This window comes from Pteropus vampyrus, unplaced genomic scaffold (genome assembly GCF_000151845.1).
Source record: "Pteropus vampyrus isolate Shadow unplaced genomic scaffold, Pvam_2.0 Scaffold311, whole genome shotgun sequence".
Classification (NCBI taxonomy): domain Eukaryota; kingdom Metazoa; phylum Chordata; class Mammalia; order Chiroptera; family Pteropodidae; genus Pteropus; species Pteropus vampyrus.
The window spans coordinates 448,695-474,863 of NW_011889092.1; the positions used below are offsets into that span (position 1 = coordinate 448,695).

At 37.6% G+C, this 26,169-nt stretch overlaps 1 protein-coding gene and 1 pseudogene across 1 annotated transcript in view; both read left to right on the plus strand.

Annotated features, from left to right (window-relative positions):
• Nucleotides 1-26,169, plus strand: part of C2CD3 (C2 calcium dependent domain containing 3) — a 116,883-nt gene that overhangs the window by 54,986 nt on the left and 35,728 nt on the right. The window contains exons 17-25 of the mRNA XM_023521673.1: nt 1,241-1,421; nt 2,816-2,999; nt 3,723-3,895; nt 5,002-5,125; nt 9,371-9,639; nt 10,123-10,212; nt 13,110-13,721; nt 16,313-16,651; nt 24,843-25,048. Coding sequence (XP_023377441.1) covers nt 1,241-1,421; nt 2,816-2,999; nt 3,723-3,895; nt 5,002-5,125; nt 9,371-9,639; nt 10,123-10,212; nt 13,110-13,721; nt 16,313-16,651; nt 24,843-25,048 — 2,178 coding nt within the window. The remainder of the gene's footprint in view (nt 1-1,240; nt 1,422-2,815; nt 3,000-3,722; nt 3,896-5,001; nt 5,126-9,370; nt 9,640-10,122; nt 10,213-13,109; nt 13,722-16,312; nt 16,652-24,842; nt 25,049-26,169) is intronic.
• Nucleotides 20,546-20,662, plus strand: LOC111730406 (annotated as a pseudogene).

The window sequence follows — 26,169 nt, forward strand, 5'->3', positions numbered from 1 at the left end:
TTGCAGTGTAGACTGAGATTTTGTTAGATTCCATACTAAAAAAACTATTACTATAGGTATAGAAGAAGTCCTCGAAAGATTAGATATCAACAAATACAATTGTTTTCCTCCTCCATCCAGTTCAGCATCTGCAGAACTGAATTATTAAATAACTGTAATACCGTATGGCCAAATTAGGCAGCTGCTGTAATTTGGAGAGGTTATTGTTCCTACTCTATACAGCCTTGGTAGATATTAGATAATATCTACCTGGGGAATCAAATTACAAGTTTTCTGGGGAATCAAATTACAAATTTTCTGTTTCCGTAAGGAAGGTTTTTGAGCAGACGTCACTTACATATGGTTTTAGATTTCAAAGCAAAGACCTAATGCAATCTCTATTCCAATTTTACTGGATTAGTAATTCAAATGTTAAGTATGTATAAATCATACAGTCTGACCCTTACCTGAATCCAGAATTTCCCCTTTGAATATTCCCAATAATTAATTATCTAATATCTACCAAGGCTGTATAGAGTAGAGGTAAAGAACTTTGGCTCTGGAGTCAGACTACCTGAGTTCAAACCCTGGTTCCACTGTTATTAGCTATGTGAGTTAAATTAGCTAATATAAGTAAAGAGCTTAGTACAGTCCCTGGCTCATAGTAAATAATAACTATATTATTAATTGTTATTAGTAGAAGTACCTTCACTAACAGTGTATTCACTACCTCCCCAAGTATTCCTTACCATTAATGAATAGTTTTGGTGTTATTCCTGACTTCATTAAAAATAGTAATTAAGTAACAAAAATATTTTGTCGTAATGGTTATAAAAATAGAGTACTATATAATAAAAAAGTAGTAATTAAATAAATTAATGCCTGTTTGCTTCAAATATGTATCAAGGAAATAACCTTCTATTCTTAGTGTACTGAGAAATAGTAACATGTTGAATTTTATCAAATGGCTTTTTAGCTTTTATTGAGATAGTCATTTTTTTCCTTTTTTCTTTAATGTACTAGATTACATTTATGGATTTCATATTATTGAACCAGTCTCACAGTCTAGAATAAATCCAGCATGATCTGATTACCTTAAGCAGCTGTGAGACTTATATATGATGAAAATTAAGTACCTGTTTTTAGTATCAGCTAATTAATTATGCTTATTTCTTCATCTATTCTCAGACTTCATAGAGAAGCAGGAATATTCTAAGCAAGTTGCTTTTTAAAGCTCACCAGTTTCTGTTTCATTTAATAGGCAGAAGACCAAAGAAATGGATTAATGGAGCACCACTTTGAGCTCCATATAGACAAGGTTAAAGGACTAACCCCTCTTCAGGCAACGGTATGGGGAGAAGCAGATTGTTATGTCCAGTACTACTTTCCAGTTCAAGACTCACAATCCAGTATGCTAAAAGGACCTGAGTTCCTTGAAAATGGTAGGTTTGGGAGATTAGATCTTCTCATTCTTGTGTGATTCTTTTATTGAATCTACTTAGAAGTTTTTTCCTGAGTGAATTTTGTATTCCTCAATGTTTCTAGTCTTGCCCGCGCAATACAGGAGATAGACTAAGTGTTTACTTTTAAAAAAAAATTTTTTGTAACTTTATTTTGATTTGACTTCAAATTTATAGAAAAGTTGTAAAAATAGTACAAAGAACTTCTGTATACCCTTTACCTATATCCATCAATTATTTACATCTTGTCCCATCTTATATCATTTACATGTCTACTCACTTAACATCTATAAACATACAGTTGCTTCTCATTTTTCTATAAAGTCTTCAAGAACACTAAATTAGAGAATACTGAACCATTGGTTCTGGGCAAAATCTGTATATATACATATCTTACATAGATCATAATCTTAAATCCTGGTCATTCTATTTTTTTTTTTTTTTTAATTTACCAAAGAGAAAACAAGGTTCAGAAGTGTGAAGTGACTGAGGCCACCCTACTAACAAGTGCCAAGTTTGGCATTCATACCCCATTTAGAGCTGGAGCTTTTTGCACTACACTGTCCCATACCATCTCTATCTTCTAGTCATTTCTGAGAGCTAAAACAAGAAGGCAGAGTGTTGCCTTGTTCAACCTCAGCGTGGAATGAGCAAGTCAGGTGACTCAAATTTTTTGCCATTCTGAGCATATCAGCAAATAACTGCAGAAGTGCTGCTGGTATTGGTTTTGAGATTCAAATAACAGACCATGTACTCAGAATATACAAAGTACTCTTACAAATCAATAATCAGAAGACAATCCAATTAAAAATGGGCAGAGGATCTGAAAAGACATTTCTCCAAAGATACATAAATGGTCAATAAGCACATGAGAAAATACTCAACATTATGAGTCATTAGGGAAATGAAAATCAAAACCACCACAGGATACCACTTTATATCCTTTACAATGGCTATAATTAAAAAAATAATAATTATTAAAAATAAACAGGCTAACAAGTGTTGGCAGATGTGGAGAAATTGGAACCCTCATTCATCATTCACCAACAAAGGGATCCCTTCTGTATTACCATAAGACCTTAGGTACCATAGCTAGTAGGGGAATGGACCTGGTAGGAATAACACAATCTGAAGATACAGATTCTGGCTCCAGGTCTGTGAGCTACCAACTCTAAGACCTTTGAGTTAACCATGTAACCTCAAGATGTCCATATCCTCATCTGTGAAGTAAAAGTAATAAGAGCTGCGTTTTCTTCTTTACAGGAATATTGTTGAGGATAAAATTGAATAATACTGGATATTAACATACCGTCTTACTACATATACAACATTGAATGATATGTTAGATTATTCTGAATTGTTTTTCTTTTCCAAAGGGATCACTCTGAAGCCTTTCAGATCTGCAACCACACTGTGTGTTCCAGATCCCATCTTTAATAGTGAGCACCATCACTCTCTCCTGTTGCCAGCTGAAGTTCCAGTGCAAAGACTCCTACTCAGTGCCTTCTCTGCCCAGGCGCTTGTGCCTGGAGGTGGAGTCCACTTTGAAATCTGGTGCAGGTACATTATGGAGAACCCAATCCTGTGCCTAGGAAGGAAATACACGATCATAGAGCATCTTTCCTTTAACTCATGTCACAGACTTTGACAGATTCTCAGGAAAGATAATGGCATGAAAAAGGTGTTCAACCTTTTGTATCCCCACCCCTAAGAAACCAACTAAAATGACTAAGAGTATAAATCTAAAGGGAAACAGCATCAGGAACAGAACCAAGGAAAAATACCATCCACTTGCCAGAATTTTTTCCTAAATAGAATCAGATGGAAATTAGGTTTGCTAACTTTGTGGTCTAAGAATGGGATGTTTTGATGAGAAGGTACTAGTGTAGGTGCTAACAAATCCTCATTGTATCTCCAAATTTGAGGGGCTTGGGCTTTAAGCCATAGAAGAGATTGGGACTGCTCCACTTAGAGCCACTTTAGCTACTGAAGAATGGATGCTTTCAGGAATGACTCCCCTCAGAGGTTCAGGCCAGATACAAATACCTCAAACAGAAAGCCTTTGGGAACCCAAGCTTTGTCCTGAACTCAGGGTATAATTTATTGGGTTCTTTCTGCACATAATAGGCAGTAAATCCAGCCAGACACAACCACAGCTCTATACCACAAATACAAATCAAGCTCCAAAAATAACTAGATACTGAAAGTCGATCCCTGGGGCAGACGGAATCATTCATCCACCTAATTCTTCCAACTGACAGCTGTGTTTTTTGTGGATTACAGATACTATTATCCTAATGTGAGAGACCAGATGGTCGCCAAAGGAACCTTGCCATTATCAAGGATCTGTGCCATGGTAACCATGCGACGCTGTGAGGATGTGAGAATACAGACCTTTAATCTCCCTTTAACCCCTAGGCTTGAGAATAGGAAAGAACTAAGGAACCAGCCGTCAGGTAATTGAAGACTAGTTTGTGTTTCCCTTTCAAAGTCAGTATACATAAATATTCCTTTTCTCTCTAAATTAGTGGTTTTTCACATTCAGTGGTACTTACTCTTTGAAGAATCTGATGAAAAATATGAGACACCTTCTCTTAGAATATACACTGCAAATTTTGCGTATAATTTTAGAAAATGTATAGTTCCATAGACTGTCTTTGTAAATATTGCTTGTCTCATTTCACCTTTAACTTCAGCAGACATTTAATAAGTCCTCACAGCCTGAATCCTAAGTATTATAAGTATGCTCAGAGAATTATTATTTCAAGGCAGATGTGGGATTGGTGGAATATAATTAACATGAACTGGGAATTCATTGTAGGAGAGGAGAAGGTTAGGATTTAAAGTTGGAAGGAATTTATTAGAATCTGGAGTTTTGAATTATATCCTAATGGTTTCAGCAGGATGACCTACCCTCCAAATATATAGATAACTAGGATTGGCCTCCTAAATTAAGTTACTATACATGCTTGCTGGAGAGTATCTGCTGAAACAAAAAAGTTTTATTTTGCCATGATTAAGATTGAGTTATTCCTCCTGACCCTCACTGATCAGTTTGTTCTGTTGATCCTCGAATCTTTCCCTGAAATATGGTAGTGGGATAGTAGAATTAACAACAAAAAAAAGCATATGAAGAGTGTTTCAGCTGGTAGTGCAGGAGGGTGATAGAAGTATAAGACTGAAAACCTTTTAAAAGTCTTAAAAAAAGAAAGACTAGAAGAGTCCATCTCAATTTTGTAAAAATAACTGGAATTTTAGAAAAGCTCAGATTAAGTTCTGACTCTGATAGTTGTATGATCTTGGCAGGCAATTGAGTCTTTGAGCCATAGTTTCTTGAATGTAAAGTGAAAATATCTTCTGTTCTGCCTTTCTTAATTCTGAAGTACAATAATATAATGTGATTCTGACCATGGACAGATTCTCTCACTGCTAAGGCCCCTTACTTTTCATTATGATTATAGTGTTTATTCTCTTCCTTCCTTCTTGACCAGCACTTGGGGCTTGATAGAAGAGATTCTTCCAACCCACCTTTCTTTTTTTTCCTTTTGTCCTCATTCTTCAGGTTTACTGGATGTGGGCCTAAGATACAGGTGTATTCCAAGGACAGCAGAGGGAGTTCTTGCTGCCCGAGCTGTCTCCATCTCAGTCCAGATTATCAGAGCATGTGGTCTGCAAGCAGCAGCCAAGTAAGTCCACCTTAGAAAATAGTTCTCAAACCTTTTTGCTACTTGCAGTCCACAAAATATATGACGCTCGGATACATAAAACTTTCTTGTGTACAATTTTCAGTTCATTAACCACAGCTCTACTTTTTTCTTTTTCTCTTAAGAAAACATATAGGAACACAAGTTGCAAACTTTGCTATTGTAACTGTTAATTAGCAACTTAGTTTCTTGATTTTGCCCAACAGGGTCATACCACTTATTCCCACAGTCATACCCTACACCTTCAAACTGTGCCAGGACCAGTTACTACAACTCTTCTGTAATCTCATGTTCTGTCTCTTAGTGCCACCTTTTATTTTTCTAGCTTGTTCCCTTCAAGTCTGTTCTCAATACAGAAGCCAGTGATCCTGTGAAAACTTAAGTCAGATCTTGACACATCTCTGTATAAAACCCATCAATGACTTTCCATCTCATTCAGAGTAAAAGTCAGACTCCTTAAAATGACTATAAGACCCTACATGATCTGACCCCATTATTTTTATGACCTCATCTCTTCCTGCTAGTCTTCCCTCTGTTCACTTCACTCCAGCCACTGGCCTTATGGCTTCTCTACACACTACACATTTACTTCTCAGGACTTTTGTCTTGCTGTTTTCTCTGCCTGGAACACTCATTCTGTATATAAAGAGCATGGCCCTCTTTACCTCCTTCAACTCTTCGCTCATTCTTCTACCTACCTTGAATGTTCTTTTTGTTCACTAAACAAACTCTTATTTTCTTTCAAGACTTTGCAGCTTTTTTGCAGCTTTCCTTCCTCTCTTCCTACACGTAGACAGAATTGGTGCTTTGTCCTTTGTCTGCTACCACCTTGGTTGCAGCACATATCACTGTTTAAATTATTTACATATGCGAGTTTTCCTCCACTAAGCTGTGAGTTAGTTCCTCTAGTCACAGACAATGCCTGAGTCCTCCCTGCCCCCCACCACCACAGAACAGGTGCTCAAGAAGAAAGAGAACTAGGTCACACTCCTGCTGCAGACTAGTTCATTTTGGATATGAGTTCAAGAAAGAAGTACTCCTTAACTTTTTCCTTTATTGTAACTTAGATTAAGATTAAACAAAAGTTTCATAGTCTCTAAATAACTGAATTTCTGCCTGTGTGAGATCTGATACTGAAAAATCTGATAAAATGTTCAGTCTATGTAATATTTTTCCTCCCAAAATTCTCTAAGGTAGACTTTTTCAATAATTGCCTGAGAACATTTTCATGCTAATGTGATACAAAGACAGTTTTTTAATCATGTCACTCCTTCGCATTAAAACTTCTCATGGTTCCCCATTGTCAATAGCAGTGGTGTCCTAATTTTAATTGTGTAGTCCTATTAATATAGAAATAAAAATTAAGCATATCCTCCAAATATGTATATTATTCATGTATAAATCATCTTCATGTACTGCTATACTAATATTTTAAATACATTATAAAAATATATCAGAGTAGTAAAACTTTAATATATCAGGTAACAAATATAGAAGTTTTAATATTTTCTTCCTGTGCCCAATAAGTTTACCCTAAGAATCCTCTAGGTTGTACACAATCTCCTTTAGGGACTACTGGTCCACAAGATAAAGTCCAATGTGATAAACTTGGCATTCTAGGCCCTTCAAAATATCTTAATCTGAGTCTTGAAAAAAGTAGGACTTATTAAAATGCCCAAGAGAGCTGAAAATAATTCTCATCAGAGGAAAGAACATGTGCAAAGGTATGGAGGCATGAAACTTGTGTTTCTAAAGTACCAGTTCTGTGTAAGACCCCGCCAAGGTCAAAAATCTTAAATATAGTATTAAATTAACTACTATTTAATTGGCAGAGAAGGGCTTAGAATTTAGATACTCAGTAAATCTGAGATAGACTGAGTAATATAATAAGAAACTCAATGGTCTCTTTCTCTGGGGACTCATGGGGAAAGTCACATTGGATGGCAGGCAATTTGTTATGAGTCCCACACTTGGTTTGTGTTACAGTTTGGAGAAGTAAGAGCAAGAAGCCAGGCCAGTTCTTACACTGCATTCTTCTGGTAGGATGGGAGAGTCCCACAAGATGTGAGACAATGCATGGTATAATGGAAACAGAACTAGAAATCGGACCCATTGGCTTCTAGTCCCACCTCCATCTCCCACTAGCCGTGCATCATCTTCAGCTAGTTTCTTTACCTCTCTGGGTTTTTTCATCTAAAAATGGAAATTATGAACACCTCCCCTGATTTCATAAAGATTTAGTGTAAAAATGAGCAAATATAAACTATCAACTTCTATATCAATATGTGGAATTTTATGATTATTTCCACTTGTATAGATAGTTAATGTTACCTTTATTAGCCAGTAGAATATAGAAAAATCAGATGTAAGTTTTATTTCACATTGTTCTCATTGAAGAGAGAATTCTTGGTGTTCTAAACTTCCTCCTTTGAATCTTCACTCTGGTATCCAGATAGCAGGTGCTCTGAATTAAGCCTTCTCTCTTCAAAAGACACCAGCCCCATTTTATGTGTCAGTGGTCTTCCTAAAAATATGTTTTCAGTGTCTGTGTAAAGAAAGCATTTTCTTATTTACTTGAGTCTTCTAACTCACCTGATCTTTAGCTGAAAAAAGTGAGTAGATAGTTCCTTGGACATAGCCAGTAGTTTTTAAGTTCCATGAGGGTAGGAAATTGTGGTTATTTTTCTATTATATACCTAGCTTTAAACCCAGTGCATGACACTCTGAGCAGATGCTCAACAAATAATTATTGGATGAGTGAATACAGACTAAGTCGGGGGCCAAACTTTTCAGTCATATCACTGTTATCTCTGAGAGTTCCATATTAAAAGTCTTTTCACTGCCTAAAGGCAGGTTCTCTGCTTTGTATATATTATCTAATGTAATTTTTACAACACTGAGTAGTTTATACTTATTTTTTAGCCATTGCTAACACTTACTTCCATCTCATTTTTCCTAGGCATAATATATATTTTATAGTGTTCGGTTGTATGGATATACACCAATCTACAATTAATGATCATTTTGGAATAATTAATTTTATTAGGTTGAAGTCGCAATAATCATCCAAATATACAGACATCTTTAGTGTCTGTTTTATCTTTATACTATCCTCATTTTAGGAAACCGAAACTTGAGAGAGGCTGAATAACTTGTCCAGGGTCACACATTAAATGGTGCAGCCAGGATTCAAACCCAGATCTGTATAATTCCAAATTATTATTCTTTACTGATATATACTAAATATAGTAAGCATCTTAGAGCAAGGAACCCTTACGTCTCTTTCGGGGCTAACAGAGAATGCTTCAAAAAGAGGTGACCTCTTTGCCTAAATGTCAGTTTATACCCTTGAGGAATTTGGGGTGAGGAAGTTTGTCTAATACTGTACCCACACACACAGGATTTGACTACTCTTTATGAGCGTCAGTTAAAGGTGGGTAGATTCTATCTATACATCGTGGAACATCTGTACTGAGAAAGAGAAAAGCAGCCCCTGACATCGGGGAACTGATCTGACACTCATAGCTAGGCTTTGGTGTTTTCCTGTTGAGCATAAACAATCTCACAGAACACCAGCATCAGACAAGTCTGTTCTGTGACTATAATCAAGTAAGACAAAAATAAGATTATTCCATAATCTTTTGTAAATACAAACCAAGACAAGCTCATTAAGAAAATCACAAAAATACCCAGCATTTTCCCACACTGCTAACTTGAGTGACTGCTGCTGCTTTACCAATTATAACTTTAGGCTTATTCTGGTCTTCCCTTCTTCTAGATGAGATACATTAAGAACACCAACCCAGAGGAAAGCCCCACTTCCTCAAATCCTCCTTCAGATCACCTAACATGATACCACTGCAAAAGTTCTTTCTGATACCTTCTTACTAAAATGCCCCGTGATTCCCCATGGTGTGTGTTTTCTCTCACTGCAATGAACAGTAAACTAGTATAACTAGTTCAGCTATAGTTGATTCCTGGTAGTCTTTGGCTCAAGGGCATTGACAGTACAATGGAATGTTCTTGGGGTGTTTCTTCGACCTCATGAACATACACCCTGATACCCAGATTACTAAGAAAGTATATTGTGGCACTGCCAAAAGCCTAGATAGGAAGCATATGGTCGGTTAATGTTCTTGGTAGCCTCCTAGAATGGTGGAAATGTTTTCTAGGCAGTCAAGCTGATTTCTGATAATTACCTTCTCCTTCCTATCCTTCTCCCTACAGGGCTTTGGCTGAGCAGGAACCCTCTCTACAGTTTAGTGCCACAGTTGGGGTCAATGCCTTTGTCACCATTCATCTCTCCTTCCTGCCCAAGGGAGAACAGCGCCAAACCCGCCCTGTGGCCTGTACCTTCTGCCCTGAGTTTTCCCATCATGCTGAATTCTCATGTAACTTAGTAACTCAGCACTGCAGTGGGGAGGCCTGTTTCCTGGCAGAGCTGTTGGAGTTTGCAGAGGTCACTTTTGCTATTTATCATGAAGATACCAAGTCAGGTGAGCACCAAATGACTTATCACAACTAGAATTAAAAGGGGCTCTATTTTGAATGTTACAGCCTTCCTAGGAAATACATGCTAAAGTATTTAGGGAGGAGGGTTCATATTCTCTGTAACTTTCTTTTGAAGGGTATAGCAGAAATAAGAGAATATGTATTGTGTGTGTGTGAGAGAGAGAATGTAGAGAGAAATAAAGCAAATATGTCAAGGTGTTAGTGGATAAATCTAGGTGAAGAATATGTAGAAGTTCACTAATAATCTTGAAGCTTTTCTGTATTTTTTCAAAATAAAATCATTTAAAATTTTATATATATGCTCACACGACTAATTATTTAATTAAAAATGATTTAGAAGACATTTAAGCTTTGACTGGAGCAAGGTGATCACTAATGCATCTTTCAACACTGACGATACAGTGTAAACACAAACTCTTGGGCCAGTAAACCACTAAATAATTTCTCTTTTTTGTTTGATTTACCAGCCAGTGATATAACCTGTATCCAGTCATTCAAGGATTATCTGCTTGGAGTAGTAAAGGTTCCAACAAAAGAGCTGCTAGTCAAGAGATCCGGTGAGGATTCTAGATTATCACTTTCTAATCCTACCCTTTCCCATTCACTTGCCTGCAAGAGATCATCTTGTCTGGCTTCCTTTCAGGATATGCAGAACAAAACGGATATGCTTCTGAATTCTCCCAGGTACCTCAAAAGCATTTTAAGTCCTGTCCTAATCATTTCATAGTTCTTCTAATAAAGCAAAGAAGCTCAAAACATTATACTGTCTTGTTCACGTAGGAAAGATGATAATACCAGTAATTAATATGGCACTATCCATTACATTATATAGCACTTGGTAAACTGTTTCCTCATATCTTGTTTGAGCCTCATGGTAACCCTACCTGGCAGGGATACAGGATCTTTTTCTTTTCATTTGACAGATGAGAAAACTTAGGCTCACCGAGGTTAAGTGATTTGCCAAAACCACACAGCTAGTGAGTGGCAGTACTGGAAATCAAATCCAGATTTGCTCGTTCTTTGTCACTATATCCTCCTCTCTCACTGAAGAAGGAATAAGAATAGAAAGTGAAGACACAATCACCAAAGCAGTTTGGAAATTATTGGTCCCATTGTACTTATTACTAGCTTGGTGACCTTGATCTCTCTGAGCCCCAATTTTTATAGCTCATGGATGGAGGCAGTTAGTCCTGACAAGTCTGCAAGGTAGGAATTGATTAGGATATGTGAAGTACCTGACACTTAGTAGATACTCAGTAAATGTTAATTTTCCTTCTCTTGCCCATTTTCCTCCCTAGAATTGTGTAATCTGGTTTCCAAAATTCTGTCACACATCTCACAAGTTTAATTATAAATTTAAATTTGAGCAGTGCTCTAATAAAGAGCATTATGCTCTAGTAAAGACACGGGTCCTATGTGTCTGCCAGAGAGAAATCTATACAACTTGATATAGCATTTAAATCTCACTTTTGTGATCTAGAAAAAGTCACTTCATCTCTCAGATCTACAGTTACCTCATCTGGAAAAATGGAGATAATAAGATCTACTTTGCAAGATTATTGAACCATTCAGTGAAATTATACATGTAAAGTAGCTTGGCATGGGGCTAAGCACATAGACAGTTTCAGTTTCCTTCCTTCTGAGACATACTGTAGAGTTTGTCAGGCATCAGGCACTGTCTAGGAAGTCCCATCTCTACAAATTAAATTTAACCCTTGGAAATAAACCTTTTAGACAATGTGGGATATATCATTTGTTTTTGTCTTCCGAGTTATTCTAAAGTGAACATTCTATTTTCTTTCTTCCTGCCAATCTCAGTTATAGAATTACAGAGCAGAAAGAACCATCTAATCTAGCAGTTTTTAACTGCTGTAATGGTGTGGTACGAAATCTTGTGTATGTGCATTTGTGCATTTGTCTGGGGATAATAGTTTTCATTAGAGCCAAAGAGGTCTGTGACCGAAACAAAAAATGCTAGAAACCACTAGGTTGTGAGGAAATTAATACCTAGGGAGGAGAAGTTACTAAAACCAAGGCCATAGATTGTTAGACTGACCAAGCCAAAGAAGTCTTAGAGATCAACATATTCAGCCTCCTCATTTAATGTATAAAAACTAGGAAGGCCCAGAAAAATTATGCCTTTTCCAAAAGTCATAAAGCCTTAAATGACCTTTGGCAAATTAATCTCAATACATCTAAATCTTCTCATTTCTATAAAGTATAACTAATGAAACCTTTCTCAGAAAATTGCTGTGAATATTATTATACCAATCCACAGTCTGTTTTACATAATTATGAAATCCAAAAAGCTCAGAAAATTGAAAGTTTTTTATTCACTCGTTAAGCAGCCAAATCTAACCTCACCTGACAGACTATTAAGTCTTTATGACTTAAGCTACTACTTGATTATATAAAGTTTTATTGGAACACACCATGGCCATTTATTTAAATATTGTCTGTGGCCACTTTCTCACTACAACAGCATAGCTGAGTAGTTGCATCAGAGACCAAAGGACCCAAAACCCTAAAATATTTACTGTCTGGCCTTTTATAGAATAAGTTTGCCACCCCTTGACTTCTATAACTACTGACTCTTACATAATATTCAGTTTATATACCACATTGCCTTTCTAAAATCTGAAAAATCAAATTTAGAAACAAATCTGGCCCTAAGAATTTCAGATAAGATATTGTGAACCTATAGTAGGTGGAATGTAGACTCCGAAACCAGCTAGACCTAGGTTCAAATTCTAATTCTATCACTCGGTAGCTGTAATAATTTGGATAGGTATCTAGGCTTCCATTTTCTCTTCTGTAAAATACAGATTCTTATCTCATTTAATCCTCAGAACTCCACAGAACTATCAAGAGAATGAAGTAATATATATAACACTAGGAGACTTTCTGACACATAGTAAATACTAGAGTAGCTGTCATTATTTTGAAACCTAGTGTTTGGTCCTTAGTGTGTGTTCACTAAGTGGCAGTTCTCTTTGGTGGAGGACCTGAGACGAGACCCCAGATCTCCTAATTTCTTATCCCTTGCCTTTTTGATTGTACTTACAGCATCATAATAACAATTCATATTTTTAATAGCACTTCTCTTTGTAAGCTCTTCTAAAACCATTACCTCATTTGATGATCATAACAACTTTGTCTGGTAGGCAAGATGAGCACTAATTTTCCCATTTGTCAGGTGAGGGAATCAAGGCTGAGAGAAATGAATGGCTTACCCAGACCAAACCACTAGTTTTGGGCTGAGCCAAGGAGAGCATTCAAGTCTTCCAGCAGCTGATCTCACTGCCTTTCAGTGGTCAGTTGAAACAGACTACAGTACACTGTGGGTATATGTTTTCTGTTCTGTCTTGGGCAAGGGGGATGGTGGCTCTGGAGTAGAAACTGCATAAGTCTTTTTACTTTTAAGACAATAATTGAACATCTTTTCTCCCATAAGGGATCACAGGTTGGTATCCTATCATTTTACCAGAAGATGGTGCCGTGCCTCATGGCTTGGAGCTCATGCAGAAGATTGTGGGTGGTCTGGAGCTTTCAGTTTCCTTCACTCACCCTGGAGACAGAGAGCGGGTATTGGAAGCTGCTGAGTTATTGGGCTGGAGCTTTGAGAATAACCTGAAGGATATTGTCAAGATGGGTGAAGAGGAGCCAGCCGAGCCAGCCACTGTCACCATTTCCACACCAAGGCTCTGGCTGCCCATCCATTGTGTGCTGCTTGCCGACCAGAAGCACATTCATAAGAACACATATTGCTACCTCCGCTACAAGCTATATGATCATGAAGGCTTTTGGACCCCTCTCAAGAAGCCTAAGGAATCTACAAACAAAAAGCAGGTCATGGTTACTTTTAAGGCATCCAAAAGAGCAGAAGTCACTAGGGGTCCATCACTGCTTTGGTACTTCAGGGAGGAGAGATTAGAGATCCAAGTGTGGCGGGCTTATGGCAATGACAGTGTGGAGAGGCCCCACCAAACAGACAGTTGGATTGGCTCTGCCTATGTGGACCTAGCCAGACTTGGGGAGAGGACAGCAAGGACACTAACTGTCAGTGGTAAGTGAAGAACCAACCTCATAGCTTACGGTTTGAGCGCCTGCTCTGTGACAAGCACTATGTGAGACACCCTCTCCAACATTATTTTATTTGATTCTCCCAGCAATCCTATGAGATAGGTATCAAACCTATTTCACAGTCATGAAAATGGAGTCCCAGAGAGGTTGGGTAACTGCCAAGAGTCACAGGCTACTAAGTGTTCTTTTCATTATTGTATGCTGACAAATTAATAGTAATTTAGTAAAGCTTCTCTTAACTAAAGAGATTTCAAAAAGAAAAGTTTGCTGGCCACTTTAAAAAGAGCATTACCTAGTGACAGTATACCTTGGCTGGATCACCACAGCTTCTAAGAACTGGCTCTGAGCATCATAGCTTTAGTGTACATCCAGATTTATCAGATTTTTGCACCTAATATAGTACCCACAACATTGTAAGCACTCAGTTAATATGTGTAAAATAATGTGTGAATTTAGAGGACTACCTTTAACCACATGTATAAGAGCCTGTATGATAATCTATAATGGTAGTTTTTTAAATAGACTGAAAAGTATACCTGCTAATAAAACTAGGATATCCTTTCTCTCTGGTCAGCATATCTTAGACTCATAAAGAAGCCTGCATAGTAATAAATAAATTCACAAGGCAAAAAGGAAAAAAGGTAACATTTTATAAGTGCCATATGTGCTGAGTACTTTTCTTTCAAACATTTGTTCAATACTTGGTACATGTACTTGGCCATGGGAATTCAATAATGAGTAAGAAACAGTCCCTGACCTCAATAAGTTTATAGTCTAATGGGAGACTAGAGTAGGAAATAAACAATTATAGTAAAGCATAAGAACTATGAATAAGGTTTTCTCAGTCGTCCTATGGCAGTGCAAGGATGTAGCATCTCGTTTTAAGGACAGCATCTCAGGGGAAGGGACCTGAATTTCAAAGAATTTAGGAATAAGCCAAGAAAAGGGGGAAAGAAAGATATTTTAAAATAGAACAGCATGTGTAAAAGCACAGAGGTATGAAGCAGTTTGATACATTTTAAGCACTATAAGTAATTTGGTACTACCAGATCATAGGACATGCAGGTTGGGAAATGATGGGAGATGAAGCTAAAGAGGTGGGCAGGAATACTGTGTTGAAGGCCTCTTCTAGGCAGAAGAGTTTGGACATTTTTCTGACAGGTATGGAAAACTCTTATAATGGGTTCTGAATAGAAGAGTAACATACCTTTGCATTCTAGAAAAATAAGTCTAGCAACTATAATGAGTTGCAGAATGAGATGGAGATGTCCAGACCAGACTTTTTACAAACATGGTATTTATTCATCATAACATTCCTATAAGGTTAGTTATTTTCCCCCACTATACAGTTGTAAAAACAAAGTCACAATTCTATTTTAGCTGTTAGCCTTCCTTATGCTCTAACCCTGTTGTGGAGCAGGTGGCCCTGCTAAAGGAGGAAAACCGAGTGTCTGGGTGATCATCCCAGATTCGCTGGTTCTCTCTAGACCCAGCAGGTATAAGTCTAGCTATATTGAGCATCTCATTAAATGCCATGTACCCTATTTTATCTCAGCTGGCCTAGAGTCACTTCAGAGACTGCAGAAAAAGTCCTTGAAGTGAACAACGCTCACTTGAACCAAAGTTCATATAGACAGACTTTCACTCTGCTGTAGAAAGTAGCTTTGAGAAACTGAATATAGATTTAAGGATCAGAACTCAAGTACAAATACTTCTTTTCATTGAATGATACCAAAGGCGATGTTTCTTTTCAGATCATAAATTTCTTTCATACTTCTTCTCATCCCACCAGTCTAAGCTTTTTATCCTTTTGTAAAAGGCCTTGTATAAGATGTGGCATTTGATGTTTGTTGAATGAGTCCATCCATCCTATCATCTATCTAACCATCCTTCCAATTACTGTTAAATTTCTTGAGGATAAGGATTTAACTATTTTGCTTTGAGTGTCTTCCCTCCTATGACTTGCCCTTATTTTCTGCTTGTAATAATCATAATTTACTCATTGATTGGAAGAAAACAAGTGATTTAAAACTAGAGGAAAACAAGAAAGATTCCATTTTAATGCTATCTGTGAGTCAATTAACTCTATTTTCCTGATTTGAAATGAGTCTAAATGAGGCTAAATTGAGCATCAGGGCAGCTTTCTGATGAGGAAAAGGCCTAAGAACAAGAGTCAGTGGGACATGTGGAAGAGAAGACAGGCTACTCTTGATCTCATAAAAATCTTAGGTTTGTTTGTAAGTGGCTTCAGCAGCCATCTAAGTCTAGCTGCCCCTCAGCACATGACACCTTCCATAATAGTTCTGCCTGGTAGTCATTTGGCTTTGGCTTCATATGTCACTACTTTCCATTATTAGAGCTAGTGTATTTATTTGGGGGAGGGGAAATAAAAATGCTCACACTATATACTAACTTCACAGATTTTTATACCTCAGTACCTCAAATTGGTATATTGGGGCCTGTAGGACTACCAAAAGAGAGAGGACCACAAGCACCCTCAGTGAACATCTCCAAAGTTAGAGAGCATTCTTGGTTCCTGCTTTCTTAGGCTTATTCTTCTTCATCCTCTTGCAGGTGTGTATCCTCTGTTTGGACGAAATGCTTCCAACCTCTCAGGAGCTGCCTTGAGAGTTCATGTGGTTCTTTCCTCTCTTTCCCCACATCTTGAGCCCACTCATGAGCTGGACTCCATGGACTGCAGCAGCCACAGTGAGTCTGAGCAACACCCCAGAAGAAATGATGAGATCCAGCTCTCTTTACCACCTGGCCACCAGAAGTCTCCTGCCTCCACCCAGGTCCCCTGCAACAGCACCACAGCTGAAGTCTCTCTGGCCCAGGAGGGCCCTACTGAGTTGGATGGAACTTTTGCTGTCAGTATCTTAGTAGAAAGGGCAATGCACTTGAGCTTGAAAGGTATGTTCTGCTCACTTATCCAGAAACATATATCTGACTCCTCAGGCTCTGGTTCTGTCTTGACAGATTTTTCAAGTTATGGTAGGATCTATAAGTTAACCATCCTAATCAATAATTATTATATTTCTTAACCTGAAGATTTAAGCAATACGAAAGCCTTTCTGAACATAAGTGGATCTTGTCAGTTATCCTAATTTGGCATATCATAAATTTCCCAGTCCAGAAACCTGAGTGTAGGCTTAGATACTTCTGTTTTCTTTATCTACCATCAAATTATCAGACCCATTAAATTGTTCTCTCTTAAATTTCTCTTAGATCTCTTCCTTTTTTTCCATTGCTGCCCAACTCAGGCCTTCTTCATTATGCACCTAGGGCAAAGAGTTCTTAACATTTAATCTATAAAACTCCCAAGAATAAAAATCAAGGTTGGTGAACTTGGATAGGAAAATAATTACATCTTACTTTTATTAACCTCTAACCAAAATTTAACATCTCCTCCAGTTGCAGATATAGGCCATAGACCCTAGTAATATTAGCTGTACCTGTGATAATGTCAACAATAGAAATCACAGGTATTTCTATATCTCATTGTAGTTATTGCCAATTCTTAGAATACCATTTATACCTATTATTATTTCAAAATTACAGTAGTTGGTAAACCTACAGTTAGATCTTTTTATGCATTAATAAAGCACAGATATTACTATATCACAGTTTTTAGTGTTTCCATAACTATGCCAATATAATTTGATTTTTATGTAATCCTGTGTATTTTACCTAATGAATTTAAACACACACACACACACACACTCTCTCTCTCTCTCTCTCTCTCTCTCTCTCTCTCTCTCTCTCTCTCTCTCTCTCTCTCTCAGAGGCCCATAGACTTCACCAGACAGCCAAAAGAGTCCGTGACACAAAGAATCCTTGCCCTGCCTTTATTCAGCCTTGTAATTGCTCCTGAAATTTTCCCTTTGCCATCACCCTTCTCTTTTGCCTGGCTTATCCAATCTTAAGATTCAACTCAAGTATCACCATTTACCAGAGAGTTTTCCTGACATAAAGAACCACCCACCCATGGTACTAAAATTGTTTGCATAGTTTTCTTCTCCACTAGATATGAGCTCTTTAAGCTCATCTTATTCGTTCATTCATCATTCATTCATTTAGCAACAAAGCTTTTTAGTATTTGCTCTCTGCAAACACTGTCCATGGTACTGGGGATAAAGCAATGAACAAAAGACAAAAATCATGCCTTGTGGAGCTTACATTCTGGTAGAGGTATATTTAGCTCTGTATTCCCAACCAATAAGTTGTGTGTTTGTGTGACTTTGACTAAGTTATTATCTCTCTCTGTGTCTTGAATTTCTCATCTATAAATGGCTAGGATTAACAATTCTGAGATATGTGATGGCTATGAGAGCCAGAAACCATAGTCTTATGAGTCTAGAAGTTTCAATATAAATCTTTTGGTTTAGCCTCCCTACTTGGCTCCTATCATCTCTGTATTGGCCTCTCTCAATTTGTGCTGCGTTGGAACAGAAACAACACTCATGCTCACAGTAACTTGTTTATCTTTCATTCTGATTTCAACCCATCCATACACACCACCAACAGACATTACTCCCAAGATTATAAGCTCTGATAATGACCCCTATGTATAATGAATGATCTTCTCATAATTGTGTGACAGAGACCCTGAAATGTTTTATCTCAGGACAGAGTCTTCTGCAGTCTTATTTTGCTGTTTTAGAAATATCGAGATTCCAGATGAGTAACAAAATTGAGAAATAACTTTTGCTTTTTTATTTTCCCACCAAAGCAGCCTATTTTTGACAAGTTGATATATTAAAACAGATTTTTTTTTTAAAGAGAAAAATCAATAGATGAATGAATTTAAGGAAAGTACATAGAAGCTTTGATTTTTACAAGTTTCTTTTGGTTTTGTGTTGTTGCTTTGAAAATAAAATTTGATGTACAAAAATATGGTTTATATCTCATTTTCAAGGGAGTCCCATGTTACAAAAAGTGGAATATACCTGTAACTTTTCAGTTAGACAGTGAGTTCTGTTTTTAAAATATGATTTAGCAAAGTAATTTGACAATAATTTATTGAGCATCTCCTTGTGTCAAGTTCTGTTCTCATTTTTGTATATTAATTATCTCATTTAATCCTTACCACAAGTGGAGTTTTGGTATGAATAGATTACAGTACATACCCACTTTATAAATGGGGAAACTGAGGCTCAAAAAGATAAAGTGACGTGAGTTATGAAGTTAATAAGTTCTGCAAAGCCAAAATTTGAATCCAGTTCGGTCTGGGTCCGAACCCTATGCTCTTTCCTTTATACCATTCTGCCTCTCAGGTACAAGATATAGCTGTGCTTGCCAGTTAGTTCTGTCTACACTCTGTATTTACCAGTCAGTCAAGCCCAGGGTGGGCATGTATCGCATACCCAGTCCTGTGCTTACATTGCAAGAATGGTGGTTAAATTCAGCAAGTAGTAAATCTGTGCAGGGCCAGTGCCAGGTACAGAGAGTACAGAGCAAATGTTACATAATTTCTGTCCTCCAAGAGCTGATAACAGGGTTAAGGGGATTAGCAACTACACAGTTAATGATATATGACGCAGAATGCTCTGAGGGCCAAAGGGTAATACAACTTAACAGTGTCTATAGAGTTTAGAAACAGAGAAATCAGATATGCCTAAGAAATCAGGAAAACTTTTTAAATGAATAGGATTTCAAAAAGTAGGAATGCAATTCTGAGTGGTTATTTCAGCTTGAACAAAGATATTAAAGTGCAAAAGTGTATGTTCTAGGCTTGTTTGGTAGGGGAGGAGGGCAGGGCATGGAGGATACAATAACAATTGATCCTCTGGCTGGAACTGAAGGTCATTGCAAGGGAGCTATAGGGTATCATGAAGAGATAAGTGAGAAAATTGCTGGGCAGCAGCAAGGGCTCGACTAAAACTAATTGACATGAATTTAGATGGCTGTGCACAGCACAGTGGTGACTTTTCTCCAGCAGTGCTTCCCTTCCTTTCCCTTCCTACCATAACAAACAAGTAATTTCTGACCCTTAGCTCATACACCTTTCTAAGCCTAAATTCGTTTTTCTCTTCTCCAGCTACAATACTCCACCCACTCCACTGGCATTTATGCTCTTCTCATTCACCGGCCCTCTTTTTTTTTTTTTTTTAACACTAGGCAAACTCCTGCCTTGGGGTTTTTGGATCGACTTTCCTCTGCCTGGAGTATTTTTCACTTCAGGCATGTCTTTACTGAAATCATTTTGTCTCAGCAAGGCTTTCCTTGGCCACCCATCTAAAGTTGCAGCTCTTCCGCAACATTTTCTATCCCTCTTTCCTGCTTTATTTTTGTTCGTAAACTTAAATAGTATATCTGGTTTATTTTCTCTTTCCTAGAAAAACATAAGTCCTACAGAAACAAGAGATTTTTTATTTGTCTTGTTTTATTTACTGCTGAGTTCCCAACACCTAAAACTATATCTGATATATAATAAGTGGTAATATTTGTTAAATGAAGAAGTAGATGGATCTGAGGCCTTGCTCAGATGCTTTCTCCTTATTCTCTGATTTCCTACATAGCCTCTCCTCAGGGAAAGTTGCTTATGGGGAATTTAACAAAGGATAAGTCATAAGAATTTTTTTAACTTCCCACTGTGTCTAATACAGAGTTTAGGATCATGGCCTCTTAGAAAGTGTCTATCACCTTTTCTCCATTCTCACAGCCACCCTGCTTATTAGAAACTTGGACTGTTGAGATAGCCTCTCGATGGCTACTGCTTCCAATATCTTTTACATTCTGCCATGGAGTTTATATTTCAGTCAACAAATCTAACCCTCCTCTCTCCACTTAAAATATTTTGTTTGCATCTACAGCCATGCTACCCTGAACAAGCCCAATCCCATCTGATCTCGGAAGCTAAGAAGGGTCGGGCCTGGTTAGTACTTGGGTGGGACCACGTAGGAAGACCAGGTGCTGTAGGCGTAAAAAATAAACATTAAAAAAAAATGTTTATTTGCTTTGTATCACCTGCAGTCTTGGTGACATAGCACACAAAGTGCCATACATGTGACCTACTCAGTCTTTCCAGCCTCATCTCTCATTATTTCTTAGCTTCAACTCTGCTTTTTGCCAGTGCCCCATTCTCTCTAATATTAAGTTTTTGACTATGCTGTTTCCTCTACCTAGAATGCCTTTTCCTCTCTTATTCAGCAGATATGCTCCTCATCATCTTTCAAGAGCTGACTAAAGTGATTGCAAAACTTTGAAGCCTACTAACTATCCCTGTTAGCAGAAAACCTGCCATTGTTTTCAGCACTTCCCCATATCACCACCCCCACACGGTTTTTCTCCTTCATATCATTTATTACTCTGTACCGAAAATGTCAACATGTCACTCCACTAGACTCTCTGTCCCTTGCAGATAGGGACTGTGTGTTGTTTCTGTATCGCAGCACTTTGATCTTCACAATGCAGCTAAACAAATGTAATGCCCTCTTGATTGTGAATATGACACTTAACACCTCTCATATTTCTGGCATGAGTTACAGGCCTGTAAATCACTTATTGTTTGCCCTCTTTCTGTACATTAGCCAGGTCAGGGCAAGCTTCAGGGTGGACATCTGACTTTCAGAAGTTTCTTTTATATCCTGATTCGTGCCCTTCAGTGATAAGCCTATGTAGTCCTTCCCCCTACAAACACTTGTGTGTCAGTCAGGCACTGTGCTGGACTCTGAGAGTACAGACCTGCTCATCATCTCTGAAATGTGCCTGCCAAATGATGATGTAGTAGAAAGTTCTGGAATAGGAGTCAGAAGACTGGGTTCTGGCCCTAACTGAGCCATTAACTTGCTTTGTTACTTTAGGAAATCCCATTTCTCTTTTTCTCAGCTGTAAAATGTCATGGTCAACAAGATCATCTCTAAGAATCTAGGAGTCCTTCCTCTCAGAACTGCAATTGGTACTCTCTACTGATCTCAGAACTTTACTGAGCAGATGTTGCTGTCCTCTGCTAGTGTACACTACAAACAAAGTAGCTTTTTCTCTCCAACCCTGGCAAACCATCTATAGGCAAAGGGCAATGGGGAGTCTGAAGACCTTTAATAATGGCCTGGGGCCTACTCTGTACATTCAAGGAGCTCATAGTCTAGTAAGGGAACACAGACACACAGATTATTATAGAATACTGTAGAAACTGCCAGCATAGAGGCAAATTAATGATCTCTCCCTAGCTGTGAAGATTTATGACATTTTATTAGAAGAAATAAATTGAGAAGCTTGAAACCTACTAAGGAAAATGGGAGAGAGAGAGATGAATGAAAACTGTATCAGGGAGAGTCCAGTTATAGGAAACAACCTATTCCAGCTATTTTAAACAGAAAGGAGTTTAATACAGAATATTAAGTTACTTCAAGTCATTGGAAGGGCTAAAGGAGTGGGCTTTAGGCTAAACTTAACCACTAGATATTTTAATTTCAGAATACAATGCCAAAACTTTCCTCATCACTATTCCCATAGGACCTCTGGGAACCCTTTTCTTTTTTTATTAGTTAACTCTGGGGACCCAGAGATGAAACCCTGGAGCAGAAAACTCAATGTCATTCTTGATACTAGCAAGAAGAAGGAAAGCAGAAGGAAAAGGAAGATGTCCTCTGCCTCATGTCTGCCTTCCAAATCTGTTTTGATGGCATCCAATTGATAGAGGCCAATTTGTATCCATACTCTAGCTGCAAGAGTGTCTGGAAATATAGTTGTTAACCCTTTCAATCTTTATAGTAAAGGAATACAATACAGTAAAAGTAGGTGGGGGTGGGTGCTGAGCAAGTCAGTCCACATAAATACTGTTTAGTTTCCCTAAAATAAAACTTAAGATGATGGTTTACTAGGTAAAGGTACTCTTAGTGCTAATTTGTACAGTTTACATTTTTAACGATGGGTACTATATTACCCATTCACATTAACTATTCTTTGCTTACTACCATTTTATTAGAATCATTTTTTCCTGCTCTTTCAAGAATATGGTTATAAACTATTTTGCCATGTTGTGTAGTCTGTGATTTTTTTTGTTTTATTTTTTTCCTTATATAGTTCTTCTTTGTATCTTTAGTGCTTTTTTGATTCTAAGGCTTTTCTGCCTCCTGATTCATCATTCTCCAGGTTCTGCTTTGTTGGCAACTCTTACACATGCCTCACCTCCCTTCTGCTTCACAAACACCATCAGATCTCACTTCTAAGGCTAGCATTTGTCTTCCTCCTCTTCTGTTCTCTTTCCCAAGGCCTCCTTGCAAAATCTCTGCTCCCTTTCTCTCCTCATCACTCATTTTATTTTTTTATTAATTAACTCGAGTAAGACAATCTAAAAAGTAATGCCACGTGGTCTGGTTGTATACTCTGAGGCGTAAGAACTCAAAAGATTAAATAACAAGATATGTCAATTTTTTACCAAGATTTGAGAGAAAATAATTGTTTTTAATTTAAATAATTAGGGCTATATCATGAAAGATAATATGAAAGCCTCATGGATTTTTAGATAAAATACAAGGCTGCTATGAAATATCATACTTATTGTTGCTCTTTCAAGGCAGCAGAACCCCAACACTCCAGAGTTTAGTATTTACTTTTCTTTGGATTATTTGTTACTTGGTGGGAAAGTTTGAAGAGAATTGGTCTAATCTAATGGAAATTGTTTTGGTTGAGGAAAATACATCAGAGCAAAGTTGCTAGTACTTCAGTTTCCCTAAAAGAAAGTTGAAGTTTGAAAGATCAGAGATTCTAGAGAGTGGAGAGGTTTCTGAAGTAGATGGTGCTATAGTCTATCTTTTTAAGATTTCTTATTAAATGTTACACTGTTTGCGGAAGGGAGTAAAATCAGCAATTCCTGAGTATGAATTTTTTTTTATCAGATTGCTTTCTGTCCACTGAGTAGCCTGAGGTCTTTGGAAAAGTAATTAATGAAAGGAGCAGCCAGATAGAGAAGGAACAGGGTGGAGCCTCAAAGATTAACTTCACAAGGCGAAGTGGGAGTGTGAATTTGGAGAAAACTTGAGCTCAACAGGTAGAAAGAAGACAAACCAGTTAGAATCCATATACAGAATTTATTCCTCTGAATCACAGAAATAATGTTTAAGACATATTTATTTTCTTCTGTTTTTTTCTGTTCTCTTTCCTTCATCTGTAAATCTGAGATTTATTGTGTTTTAGAGCCTTAAGGGATCTTACGGAGTTTATAGAGTCTCTGTTAGTCAGTACTGTCCAAAAGATCTTTGTACTGTGATGGAAATATTCTATATCTGTGCTCCAGTATGGTAGCTACTACCCATGTTTGGTGAGTGGTTATCTTATTGGACAACTCAAACTATCTGATATCATCAGCTATCTTCATTTTATATTGTTTTAATAAAGAATAAATTACTGAGTATCCTACATTGGAAACCCTATCTCATAAAAATTAATACCAGCACAGTACTCAGTGTTTTATATTTGTTAACTCTAGTAGAGGCAATATAGTTGATGGCTGGAATCTTGGAACCAGAAAGCTTGAGTTCTACCATTTTTTAAATATGTGACCATTTAATAAATGTTTAATCTTTCTGTACCCCAGTTTTCTTCATTTATATAATGGGAATAATAGTGATAACTACCTCATAGGGTTGTTGTAAGGATTAAAGATGTTAATACACATGTACTTAGAACAGTATCTGGCACATAGTAAGTGATATATTCTAAATGTTACCTACTATTATTATTTTTAATAGGTATAAGTATCATATGCCCTATTTAAGGAAGCTGTGGCCTAGACAGGCCTTGCCCAAGGTCACACAGAATACATATGGCAGAGCTGATAATTGATTATCTGGCTCTTAAGTCTAGGGCTTTTTGCAGTTTTTTTTTGCCTCTCAGTCCAGTATTTTCCCTCACCCCATAAAGTACAAGATGAGAGAAGTTATTTCTTGTCTGGGAATATTTATGAACTGAGCCTTGATAGGACAGTTTCAGTACCAGAAAAGATGTTAGAAGCATTTCAACTACAGGGAGTAGCTCAAGCAAAGACCCAAAGGTAGGAAAAGGCTAGGAATGGTCTCGCTCGTGCCTGTATAATGGGAGGCTTCCAACGCATTCTTTTTGGTACACTAAAGTGCAGTCACTCCATTTTCTTCTGTTTCAGGGAGCCCCTTGACAGAGCGGAAAGTATCGATACCCAGTTGTTGCGTATCTTTTACAACAGCTGATGAGCCATCTCCTGTCTACACCCAAGTGGTTGAAAACACAGATTCTCCCATCTGGAATTTTCAACAGCAATCAAGGTTTGTATTTTATGATGTTCTATCAGCCTTCCAGAATATACCTTTTGTTCCACGAAACAAACTCAGATTATAACAGACACAGTGATATTGAGCAGACCTGAAAAATGCTGTCCTGATCAAGCAGTTATTTAATCCCAGTGCTTATAAATCCATAGACAACAGTGGTTTAAAAGTTTTGTTGTGATTTTTTTTAACTTTGCTCAATAAACCTCAAAAACTATTCAGTGAGGACCTTAATCTTTAATTCCCAGTGCCTAGATCAGAGTGGGACATATATGAAGATTAAGATAAACTTCAAAATTACATAAAGTGGCACATGCTGCCCTGAGCTCCCTATTCCCTGCAAGTTCAGGGAAGGCTTCTTAAATAAGACACCTCAGCTAAGTGTGGAAGAATATATATAAGATATCCAGGTGAAGAAGGCAGAGAGAGCTCATCTCAGCAAAGGTTATGGATTGTACATCCTTAGAAAAGATTTCTGGTGTGGTGAAAAGAGCCTTGGCTTTGGAACTAGAGAGGCTTGGCCTCCAACCCCATCTGTCATTTACTAGCTATGTGAACGAGTTACATAACATTTCTGAGCCTCAGATTCCTCATCTATAAAGTGAAGTAAATCACGGGGTTATTGTGAGGTTTAAACTAGATGATATTTAGTAAAACTACCTCATGGTACATGTTAGGTATACAACAAATGTTAGATCTCCTATGGAAGGCTCAAAAAATCGGAGGTTGAATCCTGTCAGTCATGCTACAGTTAAGAAGACTGTATCCCAGGGAGGTTACATAATCTGTAGGCAGGAGAGCCAAGATTAGAAGAAAAGTGAATAATGGTACTGTTTACCATTCCTTTGTCACAAAATTGTTTTATTTGATTCTCCTAGCAACCTTGTAGGTAGATGATAAAATCCCATTTAACAGATAAGAAACCCAGATCTCAAGGAAAACCAGGCTCAGGGTCACTCAGGTGACAACAGTAGATGGAATTCAGAGGCAAGTATTTTGACCCCTGGCTAGAATCCAAAACTCACACAGTATTTGTTTCACTTTAGCACAGTCCCTCTCATTGAACTTAAAATAGACTCACTTTAATTCCCAGGTGGTATCTGGGGAAGGAAATTAAATCTCTTGATTTGCCTTTGTTCTCTATCTTGCTCCTTGGAGTGGTGATACGTGGTTTGGAACTTTCCA